Here is a 27,980-nt window from a genome sequence, read left to right on the forward strand (position 1 = left end):
AAAAGAGAAAGGGAGAAGGAAAGAGATAAGGCAAATGTGGCAAAATGTTAGAAATTGAGGAATCTGGGAGAAACATGTACAGGAAGTCTTTTACTATTCTTGCAATTTTTTGGAAAAACTAAAATTATGTCAACATTAAAAATAAAAAGGAAGATGACTGCTGAGCAAGAAATCTGAATTAAGCTCCTTTCCATGTTAAGAAAGGAAAAGTTAACAGATACTAAAAGTACAAGTGGACTTAATGAGCCAAGTGTAGGTACCCATAAATCAGATGGTATCGAATTTGACACTGGTAATATATAAGACTAATGTTCAATTATTCCCTTATGAGAGAGCATCAAAGAATTAAAATGGAACAAGTTTTATTCAGAAATACTAATCTTAAAACAAAAGGAAAGGTAAAAACTACTCTATGGAGATTTTCTTCCCATTTTTTAAAGTTTTTATGCAGTAAACTATGAGTTGGTTGAAAACTTGGCTATCCATACAAATTCATTTCCTAAAGATTCTGTATGTTCAAGTTTCTTTCTGTACTGCCCATATGTAAAATATTACTATTTTATTGTGAAAGTTATGATTTTTCCATTAGCCATTTTAAAAGATCTGCTATACAAGTGCAGTTTTATTAGACTTAGAGGCCAGATATGTTTCCAACAGGAAGCAATTCTGACATTATAATGTAAGTCATGGGATCCACAAATCTGCTGAAACATTCTGTTCTATGCATGACTAGCTCTTAAAGAATTCAGAATAGCTTTAAGGGGAACAGAGCAGCTAGCATAAAATGCATTTAGTACCTAAATACCCTGCCTGTAATTGTCTTCCATTCTTGGGCTTGTATGGATATCTATTGTTGGGGACTCTCACGAGTGGAAAATGCCTGTTATCAAGGATGAAAATGCTTAGAGGCCTATAAGGGTATGCAATTTTTCAGGCTGGTTTTGAATTTTGTTTCTAGTAATTTTAACAATATGGGTAAAACAAACCAAATCTACAGAGGCAGAGAAATAGTTCATGCCACACTGTGGGAGCCTAGACTACTGAGAAAACTAATGGGATGTGGCAGCGTGGTGGAAGAGGAAGAGCAGGAGTCTGTGAGTTACAGCTTCCCGGGCCTCAGTCTTCTCATCTCTAAAGAGAAAGTACTACCCTGTTCAAACCCACACAAACGGTGTGGAACTAGTTTCACTTAAATCTCACCTTTAACCAGCAAGCATAGAGAGTAGTAATAAAATAGACAGTGCTATAAGTACAAAAATATCATTCATTTATTCAACAAGCATTTATTGAGAACTATTATTAGCCAGACACTATGTTATGGAAACAAATACAGTAGGTCCCCCCCCTTACCGGCAGGGAAATATGTTCCAAGACCCCCCATGGTTGCCTGAAACTGCGGATAGTACTGAACTCTCTATATAGTGATGTGTTGCTTTGGTCAACAGTGTACCATATGTACCATGGTGGTCCTGTAAGATAATGGAGCTGAAAAATCCCTATTACCTAGTGACCTCATAGCCATTGTAACATATTAGGTAAGGTGACAGCACAACACATCACCTAGTATATGTTTAAATACACAAATACTTACCATTGTGTTATAATTGCCTACAGCATTCAGTACAGTAACATGCTGTACAGATTTGTAGCCCAGGAGCAATAGGCTGAACCATATAGCCTAGGTGTGTGGTAGGCTATGCCATCTAGGTTCGTGTAAGTGCACTCTGTGATGTTGGAACAAGGCTGAAATCGACCAATGCTGCATTTCTCAGAACATATTCCTGTCCTTAAGTGACACACATGACTGTACTGTTTTTTCCTACACATACTTACGATAAAGTTTAATTTATAAATCAGGTACAAGAGATTGACAATAATAAAATAATTATAATATACTGTGATAAAAATTATGTGAATGTGCTCTCTCTCAAAATATCTTATTGTACCGTACTCACCCTTCTTGTGATGATGTGACCACAGAAAGTGAAAGGGAGGATAAGCGGAGACTGCTGTAAAGAGATCCTGTCCATGCCCTCAGGGGGCTCACACTCTAGCTCATGCAGACACCGTTTAATACCATGTGGTAAGTGCAATGCTAAAGGTATACCTGGAATGTTAAGTGGGTGCCAGAAAAGGAATACCTAAGCGATCTTGGGGTGGGAGCTAAGTCAGGAAAGGCATCTTGGAAGACAGGTCAGAGGTATCCTAACGGAGGAGTTAACTGGGAGCTGACTTTCGGCAAGGGAAATAACATGAGCAGAGAAACGAAGTCGAGATACAGCATTTCCTGGAAACTAAAAGCACCCTTTCCTTGCCTGCCAAAGACAAATCAGAAGCATTATCGTCATTTTTCAGTATCCGGGACATCAACTGACAGGTGAGTAGTCACTTCCTAGAGGGTAAGGCGCACTTTCCATGAGAGTTACTGGCAGGTGTCTGCTTTCTCAAAGGAGATCATTACCAGGGTGCAGCCAAAACAGGGGCGAGTGAGGATGGGGGAGGTGTGTGAAGGGGCCCTCAAAGTCTGCCCAATTCCAGGGCGATGGGAGGTCTTTCCGATTGGGGATGAGAACTTGCAGATGCAAACACAACAGAGACGTCGCCCCTCCGCGCCCCCAGGCCCAGATGAGGGAGCGCCGAGGACGACACAGCATCTGGGTGGAACTGACGCGCGGGGAACCGAGAGGGCGCGGGAAGAGGCACTCGCTGCCAATGAGGCGCTTTAGGACGAGAGTCACGCGCAGCGGCGGCCTGGAGATCCCGGCTTCGGAGCCCGCTGTCTAGCAAGGATCCGGGAGGACGCGGCGCCCACTCACCGCTGCTGCTGGTGAAGTAGAACACCATGATCCCTGAAACCGTGCGGCGACTCCACCGCGGAGTAGCAGCACTCAACTCGCGAAGCTCGGGATACCAGAAGCGCGGCGGCCACCTGTACCCCGGAACTTCTCCGCGCACTTCCGGCGGACGCCGGATCGCGTCATAACGCCGGGCCATCGGTGCCATCTTTAATCCTGGCGAGGTGAAGGGCATTGGTGTGGGGCGAGGTCAATGACTTGCGGGTTGAGGGAAAGAGAGGATGGGCGTCCCCGACATGTTAATTAACCTCTCTGTGCTTCACTTTCCTCATCTGCGACATGAAGGTGATTCTAGTGCAGCTAACTCACAGGATATTTTTCTAGGGTTAAATAAGTTAATAGGAGTCAAGGGTTTGGAACATAGTGCCCTCAAACTCCCGCAGCACTTAGCTTTTACCTGATTATTTCCCTCAAGAAAAGAAAAGAACTCTTATCTGAGGAATGCGAGTCATTTACATTATCAGGCCCAGAGGGACATTAAAATGAGACAGCAATCATGTCCTACTTCCCCTCCTTGAGCTACACATTCATCTCTCAGACTTGCTTGCTATTGCCATAAGTAGCCATAAATTAACCTAACAATGCTGCACTGGACACTGTAACCCACCCCCATAGCTTAACAATGTATAGCCAATTACTAATCAATGTCATTTCCATAAGCCATGAGAATTCCTGACAACTTTGTTAACAGCCTACTCCTGGTTCCCGTTTTTGCCTTTAAAAACTTGCTTGTACCCAAGTCCAGGTGGAGCTCACATCCAAGGCTACCTGGGTCTGAGTCTTGTGGGAAGCTGTCCTCCCTTTGGCTCAAGTTAACTCTTCAAATTGTATTTTATGCCTCACCCTCTTCCTTTTAGGCGGACACCCTTGCTTCATCCTCACCGACATCATTCTATGAAGTTGAGCGATTCACTTAACTAAATTCATTTAGAACTAAAAATGTCCCAGAGACTGTACCAGGAGCTGGTGACACAAAGATAATAATGACAGTGAGTGCTTGAGGAACCTCTGGCTTTGCGAATCTAGCGATGCCCTGCAAATAATGATTGTTTGCAGGCTCTCAGTTTTATTCTCTATGAAATAGGAATGATGTTATTACCTCGTAGACTGCAGCGAGGAGTAAATGAAACAAAACATGTAAAGCGTCTAAGAATGCCTGGCACATAAGCAAATGTTCACTCCTGATTTATTTTTTTTAGTTTAACTTGAAAAATAATGAAATAGAAACCTAAAGTTACTAATAAAAAAAAGGGAAACTAACGACTAAGTTTCAAATGTGAAAAACAAGTGCCTCGAGAATCTTGGAGAAGCTACTTTACAAAAACTTCTTAAACCAAGAGACCCCAGAGTGTACGCGTTCAAGTGGGCCGAAAACTACAACTCCCAGAATGCATCTAAACACGACTCCGGGAACGGAGCCCGGCGAGGGGGCACGGGATTGTGGGAGGCGTGGTTTCCCTGAGAAGAGAGCTTTCTGCCTCCCAAGGGCGGGAGAATTTTGGAAACAACCTCTAGGAGTGGGCGGGGCAAGAGCTAATGAGACACCAATCACGGAGTCAGCTCGTGGAAGCGCTGAGCAGCGGCGAATCGGAACGGAGCGGCTTCCGCGTCGCTTGGCGCGCGTTAATTTGAATACGCTTCTCAGAGCGGCTAGGTTCGGCTGAGGAGAGGTCGCCAGGCACTGAGGCGCAGGTAAAAAGCTGGGGAAGGTCCAAGCTGGGGGTGGAAGGCTGAGGAGAACAGGTGACTCTGTGAAACACGGGGTTGAGTGTCGACGGAAAAGAGCTGTTGCCGTGGGCTTGGCACGTCAGCGGGCCCGAGACCGAGCCACCGGCCGGTTCTCCGCACTCGCCTGCACCGGGTTTCCATCTTCCCGGCGCCGGCGTTTTCCCGTCTTTTCGCCCTGACAGGGTTCAGGATTCGGGACACTTCTCTCTCCTGCCTTTCTCCGCTCAGCCCCAGAAGGGTCTTCCCGTAAGCCGCAGCTTGATATAAATTCTCAGAGATCCCGGTCTTTCTGTTTGTCCACTTAGCTTTGAAATCACGCTTAGGTAATTTTGGGGGGAGGAATACACCTGACCCAAAGGAAGGCGAAGGGAATGAGCTTTTATTGAGCAACATGCTTTCTGCTCAAGAGTTAACGAGCATGCTAGAATTTGTTTTGAGCAGCCTGAGGACGTTAGTGTTTTGTAAGTAAGGAAGCAAACGGCTTGCTGGAGGATCCTCAGCTGGTAAAATGGGAGAGGATTATGCTTCATCCATTTTCTGGCTGGGCTCTGATGAAAAGCTGAAAATAGTCTCTGCCTTTATTGAACATACAGGCTGTTCAGATGGGTAAACAACAAAAAAATGTTAAATAGAATATCAAGGGAATATGGGGTGCAATGGAAGCAAGAGAACAAGAGCATCTAACGGTGGGAGGCAGGGTGTGGTGAGAGGCTTCCCAGAAGACAGTGTTTAAACTTGGGGAAAGTGTGCTCTGAATTAGGGTAAAAACTATTTCCTTCTTGGTAAGATCATTTTCCAGCTTGAAACATAGATATAATCCCTACTTTTATTTTCTGTTCTTATGTGCTTCTGTGGTGTAGTGTTTTCTCTTTTTAAATTCATGGTTTACATGTTTATTAGAGTAATTTGCTTTTTAAAATATCATTTTCTTGGATCTTTATGGTCCATCACCCATCTGAAAATTTTTCAGACTTTTAGGTATCATTTTGATATACTGATTTTTATACCCTTGTGATGAATTTGGTTATTATAATTGTCCTACTGCTTTTAGGAATTAAGATGGCATCTTTTACTCCAAGGAAGAGGAAGCAGCATTCTTTGAACTGTGAAAGGTGAGTCTCATCATATGCATAGAAACTCTTGAAAAAAGAAAAATCCAGATGGGGGTGGGGGTGGGAGAGTGGTGCCGCCTCAGGCCTGTAATCCTAGCACTCTGGGAGGCTGAGGTGGGAGGATGGCTTGAGGTCAGGAGTTTGAGACCAGCCTGAGCAAGAGCAAGACCCCCCCCCACCTCTATAAAAAAAATATATATATATATAAAGAAAAATATACCTCCCTGTTTTCCTTGTTCTTTTTCCTATTTTCTAAAATTTCCAATCTTCCATTAGCCTGCTCCCTGTGGCTATTGCAATATTCTGTATTCTAACTTTAGTCAGGAAATACGGTAAATTTTTGAGTGAATTTAGTCCTTTTGGAGGGAATCAAAGAGCTGTTTTCTATGGCTGGGAAGTGTATCAAATATTTTATTACTTGTTTCCTTTCTCTTATGTAATAATGTGATATTTTACATGGTGGTTTGCATGTTAAGCAATCCTAGAAAGTCTGTATTCACAGATATAAATTACTCTCTATAGGAAAGGCCCCAGGGGGTCAGTTTATTACAGAATTAATCATTATAGGGGATTTCTTGTAGTCACTTGAGCAAATTATATGGGCTGTAATTGTATATGGCCAAGATATAGAAATAGATTTTAAAACACACACATGTATATCAGAGGTTCTTTGTATACAATGTCTGTTTTCATGACATTAATAGGATCTTACTTTGGAATGATATTTGAATGTTTTGTTTGATAAAGACATAATTCTACTTTTAAACTAATGTGTATGTATGTTTGGGGAGGGATGTATTGTTTTTAATATGACCTATGGGTAGAGTTTATTTACATAAATTTTGAAGCAAAATAATGAACTTATCAATGGACTTTGTTTCTTTTCATAGCCTATTGTCAGATGTCCCATCAAAGAAATCAATTTTGCACTTCACTGAAAATCTATTTCCATCACCTAATAAGAAGCACATTTGTCAGAGCAGTGATAAAAATGAAGAAAAGGTGCATTGCTCTCAACAAGGCCATTTTGTCTTAAGTCCACTCAAAACAACTGAAGAAGATAGATTGCTATCTGCAAATCAGCATTCACCATTTAAATCTGCTGTGTCCACTTTATCCTTTTACAACAACAAAAATAAGTCGTACCTCAATCCATTGGAGAGAAAGCTAATAAAAGATAGTAGATCCACTTGTCTAAAAACTAATAATGAAGATAAATCTTTTCCTGGTGTGACAGAAAAAATTCAGGGAAAACCAGTTTGCTCCAAGAAGAGGAAGAAAAAACCACAGAAGAGTTTAACTGCTAAGTATCAGCCACGTTATAAGCACATCAAACCTGTATCAAGGAATTCTAAAAATTCTAAGCAAAATCGAGTGGCCTATAAGCCAATAATGGAGAAAGAGAATAATTGTTGTTCAGCTGAAAATAATCCTAATGCTCCTCGAGTTTTAAGCCAAAAAATAAAACCACAGGTTACACTCCAGGGTGGAGCGGCATTTTTTGTTAGTAGAAAAAAATCTTGTCTTAGAAAAATTTCTCAGGAAAATGAACCATCACTGGGACTCACCCAAAAGAATAAATCAGTAGTGACTGAAGATTCTGATGTAGAGACTGTCAGTGAAAGAAAAACTTTTCAGACAAGGCAAGTGCCAAAGTCCTTATTACTGGAAAGGAAAATGAATATTGAGCTACTGAGTGCAAGAAGTAAAAATGAAGACAAATTAATAAAGGTAAAGAAAGCTAAATATATCACTTTAAAAACAATTGGCTATATAACAAATCTTCAATATAAATAACGTGTATAACATAGTTGAACAAAATTTGATTTTCTTTGCAGTCTGGAGGATTGCTTTTATAAAGCCAAATAGAGTTTAGCCAAATGTAAAGAATTTAGAGGCAGGGTGGAAAGATGAGATTTTTCTCCCTTTTTTGGCTTAAGGAAGCCTACTGACATTTTGTTGGCATTAAAGTATACATTTCATTAAATTCCCTTGTAAGTAAATTACAGTCTGTCCAGAGAAACTTAATAACCTTTATTTGGTAATGAGTGATTTTAGGAAGTAGAAATAACAAAACTCAGGTAGTATGTTTCCAGAGTGTAAGCATGTCATTTTTTTTACTTGTTTCAGCTTATTTAAAGTAGAAGATTATTCTAGAAACTTTGGAGTATATAGAAACTATATATAGAAAAATACCTTCTGTAATCCCACTACCTGGAGATGATCACAGTAAATGTATAGTTGAGTTTTGTTTATTTTACATGCTGTGTTTTCACAGTTCCCATTCTATGCACTTTCATTTGGTCCTGCTCATATTTAACACAGCCGAGGCTAATGCTGTCTGATATGAGCCACATGTAATTTTAAATTTGTCTACTTGGCCACATTAATAAAAGTAAAAAAATTTAACCCAGTGTATTTTAAATGTTACCATTTCAACGTAATCAATGTAAAAGGTTATAAGATATTTTGCATTCTTTTTTTGTACAAAGTCCTTGAAATCCATGTTTATTTTATAGTTAACAGCATAGCTCAATTTGGACTACCCATGTTTCAAGTCCTTATTAGCTACATGTGGCTGGTGGCTACCATATTAGACTACAGTAGTCTAGAACTTATATTATTGACTTTCTGTCTGTAAACTGATCCAGAAAAAGTTGTTTTCAAGTAGCTGGGGCTAGAAAACAATTGAGGTATCAGGCCTTAAGAAAGGCTGTCTCCCAGATCAAGGCTTCTGTGTCTGTGGTGGCTTATTTATCCTCATCGCTATGTTTGCAGCTGCAGGAATGATAGGCTCGTATATCTAGCAATTCAGATACTCTCTTTGGTCATTTCCCTTCTAATCCACCTCTCATCATTGTCCTTCCTACTGCTTTCTCTCAAACCCCAGTTCATACCTCTTGTAATCACCTAAATTCCAAACCTCAATGACAAAGTTTCTAAATTCATGGCCAGTGAACCAAGTCTAGCCTATGGATGTTTTGCTTGGCCTACATAATTAAAAAATTGTTAAAATTCAAGAGAACAGATTTTTGGTGTCTCAAAAAATTGAAAGGTGTGGCAAAGCAGAGCCTTCATTTCTACATGGCAATAATCTCAGCTGAGTATCCGGCTGAGTATCATACCATTTGACACTTACGGGCTCTTCATTTCCTTCCACTAAGTCAGTATATATATGTATTTAGATCAGTTTTGATAATTTTACTTACCTTCTGCCCTTGTAGGCATTTACATTTATAGTCCTCACTGTAAATGTTTCTTCCTGTTTATCAAGTATTGCCAAGTATGTTATTAAATGAGACATGTTCTTGCTGGCTAAGCCATGACCGTCTAATTCTACTAATTGTTCGTATTCTGTTTCTACCAACAAAACACCCCTGTGTCTTGATAGGGTTTTGGGTTACATGGGTATGTAAATTTATCAAAATTCGTCAAACTGTATACTTTATACCTGTACATTTCACTGTGTTTAAATTTACCTCAGTTTAAAAAACATTTGGGCACAACTCAAGCTAAAATTAAGTCTCAATCCAGCTAAATAAAGTGGGGATAGTCTGCAATTTCCCCATCCATCTCCCAGTTATTCTATTTGGTAGATCAGAATAACTTGATATGGGGACCTGGTCAATTCTTTGCAACACCCTTTTCTGCCTTATTTTCATTTTCTTTACTGAGCTTCACTTTAAGGAGGTGGTATTGAGTTCTATCTAATTTTCAGTACAATGAGAAGCTAAGCTTTTGTGCATCTTAAATTTGTAGAACCGAGCTCTGCTTTCTCTGAGGATTTTGTTAAATACCCACTGCTAAGATTCATCTCTGCTAGCTAAGGTTGAATCTGATTTTCATGAGGATACCCATTCCCCAAGTCATTATGGAGTCCTGAGAAATGGCAAACAAATAGGTTAGCCGCCCTCTGCTGAAATATTACGGTCTTGAATAGAAGTTCTACTTTAAACGAGGTTTTTTTTTCCTTTTTCTCTATACCCCAGTATAATTCGAAAATAGTGGTTTTGTCAGGGAAATTTGTCAGGATTTTTTGTATTTTGCTTTTCCTATTTCCCTGTTCAAAAAGTGGGAACCTTTCTGGGAGAATCCTTTCCAGTGACTCCAGAATGTTATTCTTTCTTTGGCTGCTTGCTTTTAAAGTTTATGACAAAAAGTTGTCCCTTTCCAGTTTGGTGGCTTTTGGGGAAAATTTTGCCATTCTTACTAATTTTTCTTGTTAATTTAATTGATATGGAAGTGATGGTCTATAATCTTCATTCTGCCATCTTTATCAGGGTATATAATACATTTTTGACAGGATGGCAAATTACAATATGTATACTCTGACTTTTAAAAGGTGATGTACATTTAATGAATAGAGGAAATTTTTCTAAAAATGGGAAATTGATTTAAAATTACATTATGAAATGTAATTCTTAATAAACTAAATATTTTGTCTTAGAAACAGATCTATTGGGGTTCATTCACTAAATAGAAAACACATGAGAATTATAGATTTCCTTTTTTTTTTTTTTTTTTTTTTAAAACTTCATTTTCAGGATTCATCAGATGGAGTAGTTTCTTCAAGGGAATGTAAAGTTGATAAAAATAAGTGTTTTTCTTCAGAGGATTCTCTTGGTGAGAACAAGACAAGTAAGTAAGAGAAAACTCACATGAATTTGGCTACTTGTGATAATGCTTCATTACATATTTCATATGCAATAATTCATATATTTTCTGGGTTTTTTTCCTCAGTGGCGTGCCTGTGGTTAGTATCTTTGTGTTTATCTCTGTGGCTCTTCTGTGGTAAAGCAAGTGCAGTACATTTTGAAAAGTAGAGACAAGGAGATCTTTGGTTAAAACTTCAGACAAAATACTGGTGCTTAATTCGTCTGTGTTCATGGCCAAATTAAGCTCTTATAAAATCATACCCACCCTATCTTTTACCCATAATAATAGGAATTAAAACAATGTCATATATATATATATTTGTGATCAAAGCCCAATATGTAAAGAGGTTAATTAGCATTTTACTTCACAGCCATATTCTTGGCAACTTCACCTCATTGGTTATATCTATGAATTTGGAAATAAAATTCTAGGAGTAGACATGTTGACTATAATGAGAAGCTGTAGCTCACAGGAAGTAAATAAAAAGTAAAACCAAAAGCTTAATCTGGTACAATAACCCTTAGAGGATCTAATTATATATAGAATAATTCATTATGATAATTCTGAGATGTAATGTTAATAACTAGTATATACTGAGTGCTGAATATGTAGCAAGCAGTGCTAAGTATTTAGTGAACATTATGTGTTTCCCATGGGTTGTATGCCTAGTACTGATATAATAGAACGTATAACAGATAATGGCTTCTATTTACAATTGTTATAAATTTTTCTTTTAAAATTCAGTGTGTTGTCTAAGTCAATTTAAAGAAAAATGTTTAGTAAATAAAAATAATAGATGGTACAAGGATATGGCAAAAGTCATGAAAGTAGTATATAAATGATTGAAGTTTATTACTTAATAATTGCAGTTTATCATTTAATTCTCCCAGTTACTCTAGGAAATTGGCTCTGTTATGCCCATTTATAAATGAAGAAATGGACTTAGGTTAAGTATCTTACCCATACCAGATCAGACTCACCTGCCTTAGTCTTGTTTCTAGATGAGCTCTAATTATTTTTTAATGCAAAGTTAAAGTTTGCTTTTTTACTAAATAGCCCACTTTCAACTTATTTTTCTCAAATCAACTGCTGTTTTAACTTTGGTCTTTTTTTTTTTTTAATAGGCTTTTTATTTTGCCATAATTGTATTTTTACAGAAGAGTTACAGTACAGAGAATTGCTGTGTATCCCTTACCTTATTTCCTCCATTGTTAACAACTTACAGTACCATAGCACCTTTGTCAAACCTAAGAAACTAGACTTTATTTGGAGTTCACTGAATATTGGTTTTGGTATATTACTGTTAATTAAACATTGGACTTTATTTGGAGTTTTCCATTAATGTCCTCTTTCTGTTCTAGGATCCAATCCAGGTACCACGTTACTTTTAGTTGTCATGTTTCTTTAGGCTTCTCTGGTCTGTGACATTTTTACTGTCTTTTCCTTGTTTCTGTGTTTTTTATGACCATGACATTCTTGAGGAATACTAGCCAGATACCCTGCATAATGTCCCTGAATCTAGGTTTGTCTCATGTTTTTCACATTATTAGACTGGTTATGGGATTTTGGAAAGAAGACCACAGAAGTGAAGTGCCCTTCTGATCACTTGGTATCAGGGGACACATAATAGCTACGCAGCATCCTAGTGATGCCAACCTTCATTAACAGGTTAAGGTCATGTGTGTCAGGTTTCTCCACTATAAAGTTACTATTTTGCCTTCCTGTACTTTATTCTTTGAAACCTAGTCACTATTAAGCGTAACCTACCTTTTTGGGGGGTGGAGGGAATTAAGCTTCATTTCCTGAAGGGGAAAATAACTACATATAGTATTTGAAATTCTGCTTTAAATAAGATTTGTCTCTTCTCTGCCTCTGTTTATTCAGTCATTTAAATAAATGATTGAATCAGCATCAGTAGGGACTTGCGAATATTTTACATTGTACATTTACATTGTGAATACTTATTTTACATGTATTTATTCAGCCCCAGTATATGTATGTAAAACAGTTTCAAAATTGTTAATTCATACCCCTGTAAGAAAAAAAAATTACCTATTAGATTATAATCGTTAAGTACAGTCTTACAGTCTTTCTGTCTTTAACCTCATAATTTCTAGTCAAAATACCATTTGCTAAAGTTACTTGGGTCAGCTTCTCCTTCTCCCCTTGCTTCCTTCAGTGTAGTTATGCCATACAGTTCAATTCGTGCGTTACAGTCTCCATTCTATCTTGGGATCCCTGAATGTTCTAGTTGATGTATATTTTTTCTTCTTTTGTTATACATGGACATTTACTCTTTGTGATATACAGTTCTATAGGTTTTGTTAAACGCATAAATTTCTTCACCCTAAATTTCCCTTATGCCTACCCTTTGTAGTCAACTACTCGCCCCTCTCCCCACCCCCTGGCAACCATTAATCTGTTTTCAATTCCTATAGTCTTACCTTTTCAGGTAAAAGCATTATATAAATGAAATCGCGCAATATATAGCCTTTCGGGTCTGGCTGCTTTCAGTTAGTAATGTGCTTAAAATGCATCCATGTTGCGTGTATTAGTGGTAATTCCCATTTATCACTGAACTGTGGATGTACCATAAGAGTTCTTTCATGTATTATGTTTGTGGTGTTGTACCTAAAAACTTAACAACAAACCCAAGTTCATGCAGCTTTTTTTCTAATATTTTTTCTAGAAGTTTTATAATTTATGTTTTACGTTTAGATCTGTGATCCATTTTGAGTTAAGTTTTACATAAGATGTATGTGTAATTTTTTTTACATATGGATATTTAATTGTTCCAACACCATTTGTTGAAGACTCACCTTTCTCCACAAGATTACTTTTGCCACTTTGTCAAAAATCAGTTGACTTCGTGTGGGTCTATTTCTGGGCTCTATTTTGTTCTACTGATCTGTTATTCTTTTGCCAATATCATACTGTCTTGATTACTGTTAAATCTTGAATTTGAGTAATGTGAGTATTTTGGTCTTATTAACCTTTAAAATCTTACGATTTAAAGCTTTGGTTTTATATGGTAATACAAATTATTGTCATTTTCCCCCCTCCCAGTTTCTTCCAAGTCCATCATCTATCCCATCTTCAATGTGTCTTCAGTCAATACTAAAAGGTAACCATTGTTTTTGTTTTAAAGTTTAAGGATTATTGGTTATATTATAGGTCCTCGGGGACTTTTTTTCTTTCTTATGCTAATTTAACTTAGGGAACATTTTTTTCTTCCTTACTAAGAGGAATAGGAGAATAACATTGAGAACAGGAGATGAAATCAGTCCCTCTCATAGAAACTGCCTGAGAACTTAAGAGTTGAGAGATGAAAAAGATCTTTATAGGCTTGAATAATAGTAATTACTAACATTATTATATAGTACCTGGTCCATAATAAGTAGTTTGTGTCTATTATCTCACTTAATCCTTACAGCAACTCAGAAGGTAGATACTATTATTAATTTCATTTCAGCTTGGGAAAGTGTTAGTGATTTAGCCACGATTGCACAGCTATTAGGTGCTGGGGGCAGGACTAGAATTCATATCTGAATCAAAAGCCCATTAGGCTATATTGCCCTCCCTGGGTGATGATATATTGATAATAGCTAAAATTTAATAAGTATTTACAACCTTATGTAGGTAGCATTACTACCGTACATTATAGATGGGGAAACTGGCCAGAGGAGTAAGTAACTTACAGCAGCTTAATGTTATCATAATTCTAGCTGCTATCACTATCCTGTTCAAAGTTAAAGCCTGCAGTGGGGGGAGGTGTGGATGGGTAGAGAGCATGATAGGTGGCAGAGCTCTGAAAAAGAGGTTTCTTATGGTCTGAACATCTTCCTAGGTAGCTTTGATTCTTCTCTCCCCATTTGATGATAAATAACTTGAGGTATTAAGCAAGGAACTTCCTGGCTAAATTCTCTTACTCTTAGAGTACCTCACCTTAAATTGATTCAGTGATTAGGTTGGTTGAGCAACTTTCCTTTTCAAGGCCACGATCCCAGTTTTTTTCATCTTTGCCTTTTCTTACCTGTGTTGTCTTCTTTTGTGACTTGTTGTTAAAGATGGAAGCTTAGTTTGTTTGGTGTTGCTATCATAGAATACCACAGACTAGGTAATTTATAATGGCCAAGAATTTATTTGGCTTAGGTAAGTCTAAGACCTAGCAGCCACATCTGGTGAGGGCCCTCTTTCTGCCTCATGCTGCGGCAGAAGGACAAAGAGAATGGATACAAAAAAGCAAGAGAGCTTGCTTGCAGTTGCAAAGCCTTTAATAATTGACATTAATCCATTCATGAGGATGGAGCTCTCATGAGCTAAACACCTCCCATTAGGCCTCACCTCCCAGCTGTGTTGCATTAGGGATTAAGTTTCCACACATTAACTTTGGGTGACATTCAAACCATAGCAGAAGCCTACTACAATTAGCTGATTAAAAATATATACTAATTTCATCTAGCATAAAAAGATATTGGGACACTATTCTTTTTTATTTATTTATTTATTTTTCTTTTCTATTGCCTGCTTTTGATTCTTCCAAGGGACACTATTATATGAAATTACTTTTTTGTAGACTCCAAGACATCAGGTAACAATTTCTTGTGGTTAAATCTATTACTTTTGCTTCAAGTAGAGTATAGATTCTCCAGGTGCACGGTCTCACATTTGTTTTTTGTATTCATTCATTTGACAGACATTTAGAGAGCATCTACTGTGTGCTGTTGAACTATATCCTGAGTTCTAGAGATGTGAAGCTAAATAGCACATGGTCCTGCTATCAAGGGAGGTTATGATTAGAGGAGGACAGGCATTTAAACAAATGAGTATAAAAGCGTTCCAATTGTTAAGATGAAAATAAAGAGATTGCTGTCATGTATGCAGGGTCAGGGAGAGCTGAGTTGTTTAGCAAAGGCTGCATAAAGTGGAAAGGGTCAATGATCTTGACAAGTGTTTTTCATACTGCAAGTAGCAGCGCATTAGTAGTTTGTCAGACCTGTTTTAGGGTGTCATATCCAGAGTTTTTTTACTGGAATAGTACATCTCACACAGCAAATGTATTTAGCGAGACTTGGGCTTTAGTTGTTATGTGTTACTAGTCTTGATGTGAAATACATCTGTTACCATAGGTTTGTCAAGTCATTTTGAAAGCCACTTTTTCAGACAAATGATAACAAGACAGCTTGACTTAGCTTAAAGCATTGTGTAGTTTTTTTTCTACTTTCTTTTTACTTGTCAAGTTTTTTTCTACTGTCTTAATTTCTTACTTTTGGGCACTTGGTTTTTTCCTTGCCTATTTACTTCTATTCTCTAAAGACTTCTCCTTTTTGTTCCCCGAAAACCAAGGTCCTTTCATTATAAAGCAAGAGTTACAAACTCCCTGCCTCCAGAGCCAGCAGGCTGGGTGGAGACTAGGGCCACTTGGAGAATGGCATGCCCCATTTAAAAGAGCATGTGCTATTTCAAGCTCCAACTAGTTGATTCTTTGAAGGAATAGAGGTCTAGTGATCTTGTAGTGTCTCTTGTAATGTTGGAAATACACATTTTTAAGTGAAATCTCTAGATTTTAAAATATTGATAGCTAATCCAAAGTTTAAAACACCATGTGGGCCACCCAAAACATATCTGCTAGCTGGATTTGGCCTGAAGGGCTCTAGTTTGAAACCTCTGTAAGCCAATCCCAACATTCTTTCCTAATGGGAAAAGGGCTCAACTACAGCTATCCAGCCAAACTTTTTTTTTTTTTTTCCTTAAGAATTTTATAGTAGTGGAGTACTACTTTCTGTATGAGGAAAAGTGAATTTATTAGCCTCATAGCCCAAGTAAAAAGTTGTTGGATCATAATACGCTGGTAACTGTGATTTCCTGTGGATCTGTGAGATTCAGTATTAGAGTCTACTTATTTGCTATAGGAATTTTTTATACCTACACAGGTAAATGTCCTAAGATTTGATAAAGCAAAAAAAGATCTTTTAAGGGTGAAGTCAACTTCCAAAGTGGTTCTACCTATGTGCATCTGATACTGTAGAGGAAAGTCCCTTGGATTAGAGTCAGAAGACCAGGATTTGACTTAACACTGCCGATCACTAGTTACTTTACCTTGAGTAAATTACTGACCCTCTCTGAGTGGGCCTCAGGTTTCTCATTGTTCCTGTCCCTACTGCTTCATCAAGTTATTGTCAGACAGAAAACACTAAAAATCGCAAGGTGCTCTGTAAATGTTATATACATATGTCTGTTTTCATTGTAATTGTTCAAACATTTTAAAATTATTATATTTATCAACTTTCTATTTCAAGGTCTCTAGCTGAAGAACAGTCTTCTGTGGGATCCATCATATGTACTAACGGCTTGAAACAGACCAATACCCAGAAAAATACTAATGCCAGAGATACAAATAAAGAATCAAAAGACCAGCTTGTCATTGTGAGTAAATTCAAAAGAAAGCTCTTGTCATGGCTGTCACATAAAGAGCCTGAAGTCAGACATTTTAACTTAGCATAGTTAACTTGGGTTTATTGATATTCTGAGTTTTATAAAAGCCAGTTTTGTTGTACTGACCACATTTAAAGCTAGTCAGTAGACTTTTGAACTGATAATATTGGACAATTGCTAGTATTTTAGTAGAATGTGATGAATGAGTTGTCTCCAGGTAAAGAAAATTATTGTTGATTGACAAAAGATTTGATGGAAATCGCTATACTGAGTTAGACCTTTGGCTACGGGCCAAACCTGACCCACGGCCTGTAAGCTAAAAGTGGTTTTTACAGTTTTAAAGGTTTGAAAGAGAGAAGAGTATGTGACAAACCATGTGTGGCCTGCAAAGCCTAAAAGATTTACTGTCTGGCCCTTTACAGAAAAAGTTCGTCAAGCCCTGTGTTAGACAGTTGAGAAGCTGGTATTTTCAATGGTTGTAGATTGTGCCATTGAATATTCCTGACTTCCCTATATTCATGAATGTATCTGTGCTTTTCCTGGACTTTTATTATATATTCATTTTTTATAAGCTCTTGGATCAAAGAATCTTAGTATTCTTTAAAAATAAATAAATTAATATTCCTAACTGCTTAAGGAGAAAATAGTGTATAATTAATACAGAAATCCTGGAATTTTTTGCCCTTCCTCTTTGAAATAAGATTTTTTTTTTCCATGCAGACATCTGAAAGCTGAGAGAGAAGTAAGATTATTTTAGGTCTTTGATATAAGAGCTTCATAAAGAAGTCCCGTGGTTCATTCTAGCTATAATTTTTATGATTTAATCTTATTCCTTCTTAGAACTATGGGTCTAGTGAAGAATCTCAGGTTTTTTTTTTTTTTATGCTGTGCTTTCAGAGAAACAATTCTATCACTTTTATCAATTTATTGTGTTTTTAGGTCTCTTCTCATTCTACTTTGTTTTGGGGGAGGGGAGGAGAGAGAGAAAGGTGTAGTAATCAGACTTTCATTTAGTCTTTCACTTGTGCCAGCATAAAAAGAAAAATAAGGAGAAATTTGAGTGAATAGTTACATGAACTTAATTTAGAGCTGTTTGTGATACATTTAGATTGGCTTCCCCCCCCCCCCCCCCCCCCCCCCCGCTCAATTACAGGATGCAGGTCAGAAACATTTTGGGGCTACTATGTGTAAATCTTGTGGCATGATATATGCTGCTTCCAGCCCTGAAGATGAAATGCAGCATGTTCAGCATCACCACAGATTTCTGGAAGGAATCAAATATGTGGTAAGTCAGATTTGTCCTAAAAGTAAAACTTCCTTAAGAGAGACTGTTGAAATTAAATACAAAAGATCTATGCATACATAAATATTTCATTGTCTGCAGTTTTCTTGTCCTTAAAATTTGAGGCTGACACTACTAAAACTTTCAATGATGTTGTTTCAAACTTACTATCCTAATATAAAAGAAGTGTTTATAAATACCCTGCATTCTGAGCAGAACTGAATAATCAGGAGGTACAAAACTCGAAGACTTGAAGAGATCCCCTCTTCCTGTTTTTGTCTCTTCTTTATAGATGGCTTTAGAAAAACAACCTTTCTTTGATTTTTCCAGGCTTTTTCTGAGAGGAGAGGTTCTACCTCTTTATCAAACAACTTTCAAGTCCAAACACAGCCTATGGTTGGCCTTATATTTATGGTTGTACTTGCTACTCAAATATATTCCTTTTTTCCTATTTTTATTGTCATAGTTCATGCCTTTACAGTATTTTTAGATTGGTTTATTAAACCAGCTTCCTTACTGGGCTCCCACAGTGCTACCAGAATAACTTCTTAAAACATAAGTCTAGTATGATTCTACATACTTTTAGAAAAACTCCTGCCAGCGGTTAGGTGATCCTTAATCTGGCCTCAACCTTCTCTATATATGTGTATATAAAATATATGTGTGTGTATGAGAGAGAATGTATGTATGTGTATAGTTTAAATTCTTGCCCTCTCTGATCTGTTTTCTGTACATCAACCAGGGAGTTCTTTCTAAGATATAAGTACAATTCTTATGTTTTCTGCTTCAAATTTGACAACTTCCCATTGCACTGGGAATAAAACCGAAAATCCTCACCATGGCCAGCTGAGCCCTTCGTTATCTTGCCCCTGCCCACCTGGTCACATGGCGCGTTCCCCCTTGAGCTCTAAGATCTGGAACAAACCAAATTCTTCTGATGAAGCCTGTCTATACCATATTGGGTTGCTTTCTTTCACGTGTCAAAATTCATGAGATGCAAAAGTGTATCCAATGAAAATTCTCTCTCCCTACCTCTTTCAGTTACCAGTTCCCCTGTCCACAGGCATCCAGCATTAACAGTTTCATCTGTATGTCTTCCAGAGATATGTTCTGAATATACAAATACCATTACTTGATTTTTTTTTTAAAACTTTTTATGGTGTATATTGCCACAGAAAATCAAAATTAAAATTTTAATTGATTTGTGACCACTGGGTTTCAGGAACATCATTCTCAATCCCAAGATTAATAAAAAGTTTTTCTTATATATATTTTTATTTTTTTTTAATTTCAGAATATTACTGGGATACCAATGTTTTGGCTACATGTACTGCTTTTGTACAGTTTGAGTCAATGTTATAAGTGTGCCCATCACCCCAATAGTGTGCATTATACCTGTTAGGTGTGAATTTACCCAGCCCTCCTCCCTCTTCCCATTTCCTATATTTTTAAAAATATTTTTATAGCTATAAATTTTATATTTGGATCTTTAATCCATTCAAAATGTTTTAAGACATAGCATTACAGTTGGATCTTAACTTTGTATTTTTCCTAAAGGGTTGCCAAGTGTGCCAACATTGCTGTTTGACTAGTTCACGTTCCACACTGATTATCAATGTCACCTTTCATGTATTCTAAATTCCCACATACAAATGAGTCTGTTAGTGAACATCGTTCTGATCTTTGTTTCTGTGCCAATACCACACTCTTAAATGTAGCTTCATACTCTGTTTGGATATCTGGTCAAGTAAGTCTCCTTTCATCTTTTTCTTCAAAAATATCGTGACTTTTTCTACACATTACTCTTCCAGATAAACTGTAAAATGAGCCTATCATTAAGTTCCCCCAAAATAAAAAACCTTTTGGAATTTTGATTGAAATTGTAGTCAAACTGATGTCATTTTCTCTAGGGTAAAAAAAGTTCTATTTTTCATAGTCTTCCAGTTCAGGAACTTGGTATAACTCTGTTGATTCATGTCTTTTATATCCTTCAGGAAAATTTTATAGTTTTCTTCATGTGGATCTTACTAAATTTATTCCAGATATTCCAGTCTCATTTCTTCCAGTCATTCAGTCAATCACATCAGACTTTTTGCCATTCTCTGCACCTTTGCTTATTCAGTTAGTTACCTTAGCCTGGAGTGACCACCACCTCCGTTATGTTCATTGAAATCTTACCAAGCTTTTTAAAACCCTTATCAAATGTCATACTACTTCAACATCTTTCAGTTAAGCACTGGGTCCACATACCAAAGCACTATGCTAGGGACTGAGATTAAAGTGGTTAGTAAGACAATGAGCCTGTCCACATAGTCTTGTCAAGCATAAGGGACAGAAGTCTAAGGACTCCTACTGAGCCTTTCCTTGGAGTTCTGCTTAGCCTACTACCCCTACCCCACCTGCTCACCCCTGATAATTCAGTATTTCTTTCTCTATGTTTCTATGAAGGGCTCTTGTTTTATTTTGTTTTATACTAGATTATACACGTCTCCAAATAGGGTGTCAGCCCATTGAGGACAGGCTCTTTGTTTTAGGCATCTTTTGTTTCCCTTCTCACCTTACTTTTAGTTGACTTCATCCTTTTTTTTTTTTTTTTAATATTATTCGTGTTTAGCCTTTTGTCTTCTCCAGACCAAATTATTTAATGTCGTTGTTTTCCTTTTCACAAATTATACTGTGACCCTTTTTTTTCCCCCTTTGGCAGGGGTGGAAGAAAGAACGAGTAGTAGCAGAGTTTTGGGATGGGAAAATCGTGTTGGTCCTGCCACGTGATCCAAGTTATGCTCTCAGAAAGGTGTGAAACATTATCTTTTTAATCCTTGTTCTTCTCCCATGCCCAAGAAATCAACCTTTGTTAAAGTGTGAACTGCCTTCGCTGACATGTAATCCACTTGGGTACATGCCTAGGGATGACTTTCGTAGTTTATACAAAACTAAATTTAGAATTACAAGACAAAGGAGTATCAGCTGGAGATTAAAGGAAGCAGATAATGCTGCACAGCTTATCTTTTGCCTTTTTTCACTTGTGAAAGATGAACTACACTTTTCAGTGTTGAGAAATTAATGGCCCTGGGGTCTCTTTCTTATGTTGGTGTTTCCTATGTTTCTTGGGTTCGATGTTTAGTTGCCATAAACAGTGAATCAAGTGTAAACAAATCTGTTTTGGTACTTCTACTCCTTACCCCTTCCAGATATCTGAATTTCATTGTGGTGAAAATGATCTTTTTTTTTTTTCTTTTTAAATGATCTTTAAAATAGGTTTTTAAAATCTTGTTTCCAAAGTAGTAGCTACATGCATCAATAGTGAAATAATTTGAGGGGTGTATAAATTTAGGGAATTAGAAGTAAAAGGCTAAAACGGTAGTAATCAGACATTTTGTGTATATAAATGGGTACTTTCTACTGTAGTTTTAAAAACAAATTCACCTTTTTCTGTTTTAACATTGTTAGGTAGAAGATGTCCAAGAACTTGTTGATAATGAACTGGGCTTCCAGCAAGTTGTTTCCCAGTGTCCAGACAAAACCAAAACTTTTCTCTTTATATCTGATGAAAAGAGAGTAGTTGGATGTTTAATTGCAGAGCCCATCAAACAGGTATGGTATATGTCTTTTAAATTATTGGTATAATTTGTGACCAGAATAAAGAGAAAAGTTGGGAGGAGTCTCAATAAGCATTTAAGATCGCTGCCATTAATGACATTTTCCTACTAAAATATCCTTGACCATATGGATAATAGAAGTCATTTATTTCTATTAACATTTGGACATTTTGCCTTACATAAGCAGGATAAGTAAGCTGGTCTTATGTTCACATAGTCATTTCCATAGTATAGTGATTTTAAATAAGCAAATCTATAGACCCAAGTTATTGAACATGTAACTTAGTAATGGTTAATATGCATGACAGGCCAGGCGCGGTGGCTCACGCCTTTAATCTTAGCACTCTGGGAGGCCGAGGTGGGTGGATCGCTCAAGGTCAGGAGTTCAAGACCAGCCTGAGCAAGAGCAAGACCCCGTCTCTACTAAAAAAATAGAAAGAAATTATCTGGACAACTAAATATATATATATATAGAAAAAATTAGCCGGGCATGGTGGTGCATGCCTGTAGTCCCAGCTACTCGGGAGGCTGAGGCAGTAGGATCGCTTGAGCCCAGGAGTTTGAGGTTGCTGTGAGCTAGGCTGAAGCCACGGCACTCTAGCCCAGGCAACAGAGTAAGACTCTGTCTCAAAACAAACAAAAAAAAATGCATGACAAAATAATCATTACTTATCCCTTAATGAGAATCTAATTTTGGTACTAATTAGCAGTGTTCTAGAAGATGTTATGGTCTCCCCTGGTATTATTAGGAGTTGGGGAGTAATGCAGCGGGTTTGTATTGGCAGTAAAAGTGACCAATTTGGCCTTTTCCTTATTTTTCCCCCCTCAGCTCTATTAAGGTATAACTGACAAATGAAAATTGTATCTATTTACTGTGTATAATGAGATGTTTTGATATACGTATACATTGTAAAATGACTAACTGAAGCCGACATCCTTTGTTGCACATACTTACCAATTTTTTGTGATGAGAACATTTAAGAGCTACTGTCTTAGCAATTTTCAAATACACATTAACTATAGTCACCATACTGGACAATAGTACAGTATACTGGACAATAGTCCAGAACTTAATCTGTGTTGTTAGCTAAAGATGCTTCTATATATCATTTCAGGCCTTTCGTGTCCTGTCTGAACCAACTGGCGCAGAATCCCTAAGCTCTAAAGAATGTCCCAGGGCTTGGCAGTGTTCAAATGTACCAGTACCTGCAGTCTGTGGGATAAGTAGAATCTGGGTTTTCAGATTGAAGAGAAGAAAGCGCATTGCTAGACGACTGGTGGATACTCTCAGGTAAGAAAATAAAATGAGGATTCACAGCAGCTGTGGGTGCTGTTGGCAGTGGTCTAGGGAGGAAAAAGTTGACACACTGGGTAACGGCCAGAACTCATGCAGTGATGTGGAGCAGAGGTTGTTCACAGTATAAACAGGAAACCAGCAATGAGGACTTGCTATTCCAATGGAATATCATCATAAGGAGCCTATTAAGAAGTGTATCTTGTGCGAAAACAGTGTAGATTAGAAGAATGCACAGCTTTTGTCCCAGTTTAATTCTCTGTTTACAGGATGCATTTATGAAAGGAACGTAAGAGGTCTTTGGGAGGAAGCAGAAAGAAATCACAAAAGCGATTAAGACAGCTCTCATCGTAGAATTTATGCCAGTTAGCATACAAGGATTCCACATATCTCAAAAACCCTAAAGTTTGTATCAAATATTGGGAATAAATTATATAACATTACCATCAATAAACATTTTACAGTTAAAAAAAAGAAAAAAGAAAATGGATCAAGACCCAGAACCTTAGGTGCTTAGCTTTTCAAGAACCTCTTAGCTTCTAAGCCAAAGGGAAGACTGTTGGTAGGACGTTTCTATAAAAATACTATCGAAGTCAGGTAAAGGCAAACATTGGTGCTGGAAAAGAAAAATACTAGATATACTCAGTCTAGGGCACAACACTCCAAGTCTAAAACATTCTAGCCCAGTTCTTTCTAACTACCTGTATTAAAGAACTGTTTAATTTGTCACAGGCCAACACTTTAATAAAATAAAATAAATGATTGCTAGGAAAAAAATGGAAAAACAAAAGCTCAGATTTTTATTAGATTCAACACATGTGAAATAGCATTTTAACAAAAACATACAGGTTTGAAAAAAGAATTAGAAACTGTATGTTCATTGACAGCGTATAACTAATTAATAAAGACTTGCTATAACTCATAAGTTTAAACATAAAAAGAGAGTTAGCAAGACAACCCATAGAATTGGAGAAAATATTTACAAATTGTTTAATAAGGGTTTCATATCTAGCATATGTAAAGAATTCTTACAACACAACAATAAAAAGCCCAATTTAAAAATGGGCAAAGAATTTCAAAAGACATTTCTCCAAAGAAATACAAATGGTCAATAAACACAAAGATGCTCAACAAAGATGCTCAACATCTTTATCAGGGAAATCACAAACCAAAGGTGTGGCTTTATACCCATTAGGGTGACTATCATCAAGAAAAGGGAAAATAGGCCGGGCACGGTGGCTCATGTCTGTAATCCTAGCACTCTGGGAGGCTGAGGCGGGTGGATCGCTCAAGGTCAGGAGTTCGAGACCAGCCTGAGCAAGAGCGAGACCCCGTCTCTACTAAAAAATAGAAAGAAATGATCTGGACAACTAAAAATATATATATATAGAATAAATTAGCCGGGCATGGTGGCGCATGCCTGTAGTCCCAGCTACTCGGGAGGCTGAGGCAGAAGGATCGCTTGAGCCCAGGAGTTTGAGGTTGCTGTGAGCTAGGCTGACGCTACGGCACTCACTCTAGCCTGGGCAACAAAGCGAGACTCTGTCTCAAAAAAAAAAAAAAAAAAGGGAAAATAACAGGTGCTAGTGAGGATGCGGAGGAAATTGGAACCCTCATACATTGCTAGTAGGAATGTAAAGTGGTACACATGCTGTGGAATATAGTCTGGCAGTTTCTTGAATGTTAAACTGTTACCATATGACCCAGCAATCCTACTCCTTGGTATATATGCAAGAGAAATGAAAGCACGTGTCCACACAAAAACTTGTGCATGGAGGTACACTGCAGCATTATTCATAATAGCCAAAATAGTGTAAACAATCTGTGTTGAATGGATAAGTGAAATGTTGTATATCCATTCAGTAATAACAAGGGGATATTATTCAGCCATAGAAAGGAAATTCTAACACATGCCACAACATGGATGAACCTTGAAAACATTATGTTAACTGAAATAAGCCAGTCCAAAAGATCCCACATTGTATGATTTCATTTATATAAAATGTCGAGTATAGGCAAATCCATAGAAACAGTAAGTAGATTAGTAGTTTCCAGGGACTGAGGGAAGGGTGACTGGAGAGCAGCTAATAATGGGCACAGGGTTTGGGGCAATGAAAATGTTTTGTAATCAGATAGTGGTGATGATTGGATGATTTTTGTGAATATATACAAAACCACTCAGTACACTTTTAAAGGGTGAGTCTTATATGAGTTATATCTCAACAAATAAATTAATGATTCTCCATTTTAAACTCTCATGTGCACACTTTCAACTAATATTTTATATTGATATTTAAAGTTTCTAATGTGACTTACAAGCTTGCTTGGTAATTTACCTAATCTAAGTTACATGGATGAGTCTCAAAACACTTATTCTCTCAACTTCTATACATATCTCATTGTGGATGGGTAACAGATTACAAACCAGTGATCATACTTTGCAAACCAAGGACCACACTTTGAATAGCATGTTTCAAGTCTTGAGTTCTGTGCCACTTTTAAAGAATGAATACCAAGATCACTATGAGAATCGAATCTTGGGTCATAATCCTAGTCACCCACATACACTTAAAAAGGGAATTTAGGAGGGTCGGTAATATAAAAAAAAAAAAATTTAAAAAAAGGAATTAGAAATATTGGTGTTTTATAAAGGTTTTTATTTGATAGTTATGAAATACCTCTGTTTCCTATATTTTCTATGAAGAGATGTATAAATTTGATATGAGGAATACCAGTATCTAACCCAATACCACCAATGCTTCTCAAACTTGAATGTGCCTGTGAATCACCTGGGGATCTTGTTAAAATGTAGGTTGTGATTCAGTAGGTGTGGGGTGGGGCTTGAGATTCTTCTGCATTCCTAATAATCTCTCAGGTGGTGCTGGATGTCGCTGGTCCGCAGATCATACTTTGAGTAGTAAAGCAATAGGTATAAGCAATAATTAACAAAAATTACCCACAAAGGAGAGAGATAAAACACATTTATTTGAAAACACCTATATCTTCCCACATATTTAAGTGGAAGATATAGGTAACATAATTGGCAGCTATCCTGTACCTAGGGGCCTTAGGCTGAACTTTGTGTTGTCCATACGGGAGATGAATGTTTGAGTCCTTACACCAATAGAATATCATTTCTAGTTGTTTTACATAGGAAGCAGCTGGGGCTCAGGACTATTTATACAGATTCACACTATTGAGCTAGTCAAGGGCAGAGTTAGGACTCAAACACAGAAGTCTGGTGTTCTTTCTATAGTTGTTACTACTTAATAAAGACAGTAACAGCTATTTAATCAAACCGGTATTTTGCTTTGGATTCTAATAAGTTTGACAATAAACTGTGTATTCAACTATAGTATTAAGAATACTGGAAGGTTGTATCTTCTAATTGAAGTCATTCTTTAATTGTTTATTCTGAAATAATTTCAGATTTACCAAAGAACAGCAAAATAGAAGTAAAGTAACCCCCATATACTTTTGCCAAGATTCATGCAGTTCACCATTTTACCTAATTTGCTTTACCATTCTATCCATAGATACACTTCCTTACTGAATTATTTAAAAGTAGGTTACATACATTATGCCCTTTCACCCCTTCATGCTTGAGTGTGTATTTCTTAAGAATATTCTCTTACATAACCACAGTACAATTATCAAAAAAGGGAGTTTAATAATGATATAATGCTTTTATCTAATTGATGGTTCATATTTCAGTTTCATCAGTTGTCTCCAATGTGCTTCACGGCATTTTTTTTTTCCTGTCCAGAATCACACAGTTTATGTTTAGTTGTCACATATCTTTAGTCTTAATCTTCCTTAATCTGGGACAGTTTCTCAGCCTTTCTTTGCCTCTCCACATTGAAGAATTTGAAGAGTGCAGGCCAGTTATTTTATAGAATGTCCCTCAATTTTGTTGAATTCTTTTAACCTCTATCCTAGTGAGCAGGATTAAAGAGAATTGTAGTCAAAATGCAGATTAGTTTTTGCCTTTTTAAAGCTCTGACTGCATGTTTTACTTGAAAAGAATACAGTTATTGGTTAAAATTGGTAATGGTTTTTTGTTCTCATTATCTGTGGCTTTTAATTAGCAATGTGATCTATTAGTTGCTCTTTACTATGGGTAGCCTAGAGTCAGCAGGATGATTTGTGTGTTTCCCTTCACCTCTCAGCAGAATTTTTTCTGCATCTATTTTCTTCTCTGTGAAATATTACACTTCTATCTCTAAAATCTGAGGCATTTTATCACTTATTATAATAAAAATGTCAATTTAAGTCAAGAGTATTTACTTAAATTGTGCTAATGTTTACTTAGAATTAAGGGGTGTAATGGCTCATACCTGTAATCCTAGCACTTTGGGAGGCCAAGGTGGGAGGATTGCTTGAGGCCAGGAGTTTAAGACCAGTCTGACCAAGAGTGAGACCCCGTCTCTACAAAAAATAGAAAGATTATCCAGGTGTGGTGTGCGCCTGTAGTCTCAGCTACTGGGGAGGCTGAGGCAGGATTGCTTGAGTTTGAGGTTGCAGTGAGCTATGATGATGCCACTGTACTCTAGCTCCAGCGACAAAGTGGAGACTCTGTCTCAAAAAGAAAAAAAAAATTAAAATTAAGTTGGTTCCATTGGTAAATCATCTTTTCTTCTTTTTTAGGAATTGCTTCATGTTTGGCTGTTTTCTCAGCACTGATGAAATAGCATTCTCTGACCCAACACCAGATGGCAAGTTATTTGCAACCAAGTACTGCAACACCCCTAATTTCCTGGTATACAATTTTAATGGTTAAAGCTGATTTCAAATGTAAAACAGTTACTGTGTGGATAAGTTCAAAAATTATCTAGGGATTCAAAGAAAAGGAAATTCTTTGGGTGATGTATTGATTAGCACTATGAATCCTTAATTATGAAATTTTGTAGCTATAACTGAAAAATTATTTAACTCTTGTGTAAGAGTATTGACAAAGCAAGGTGTTTTCTATAGAAATGTGACCTGGTCTTTTGTTTTTTTAGGCTTTTTTGTTTGTTT

General features: G+C 37.1%; 2 protein-coding genes and 1 pseudogene across 2 annotated transcripts in view; 2 read left to right on the forward strand and 1 right to left on the reverse strand.

The window, feature by feature from the left end:
- The window catches only part of CCDC25 (coiled-coil domain containing 25), a 25,811-nt gene extending 22,856 nt beyond the window's left edge, over positions 1 to 2,955 (reverse strand). Inside the window, exon 1 of the mRNA XM_012663041.1 lies at positions 2,817 to 2,955. Coding sequence (XP_012518495.1) covers positions 2,817 to 2,844 — 28 coding nt within the window. The 5' untranslated portion in view covers positions 2,845 to 2,955. The remainder of the gene's footprint in view (positions 1 to 2,816) is intronic.
- A 2,687-nt stretch (positions 2,956 to 5,642) lies between these two features.
- Positions 5,643 to 27,741, forward strand: ESCO2 (establishment of sister chromatid cohesion N-acetyltransferase 2). Its single transcript, XM_012662927.1, is given in 10 exon segments — positions 5,643 to 5,699; positions 6,611 to 7,426; positions 10,240 to 10,333; positions 13,418 to 13,475; positions 16,651 to 16,777; positions 17,940 to 18,071; positions 20,773 to 20,862; positions 21,519 to 21,662; positions 22,783 to 22,958; positions 27,609 to 27,741. Coding segments are annotated over 10 exon segments (1,827 nt in total).
- LOC105825196 lies at positions 22,985 to 23,390 on the forward strand (annotated as a pseudogene).
- Positions 27,742 to 27,980: the final 239 nt, after the last annotated feature.

The sequence above is a fragment of the Propithecus coquereli genome, unplaced genomic scaffold (assembly GCF_000956105.1).
Source record: "Propithecus coquereli isolate 6110/MARCELLA unplaced genomic scaffold, Pcoq_1.0 Scaffold79, whole genome shotgun sequence".
Classification (NCBI taxonomy): Eukaryota; Metazoa; Chordata; class Mammalia; order Primates; family Indriidae; genus Propithecus; species Propithecus coquereli.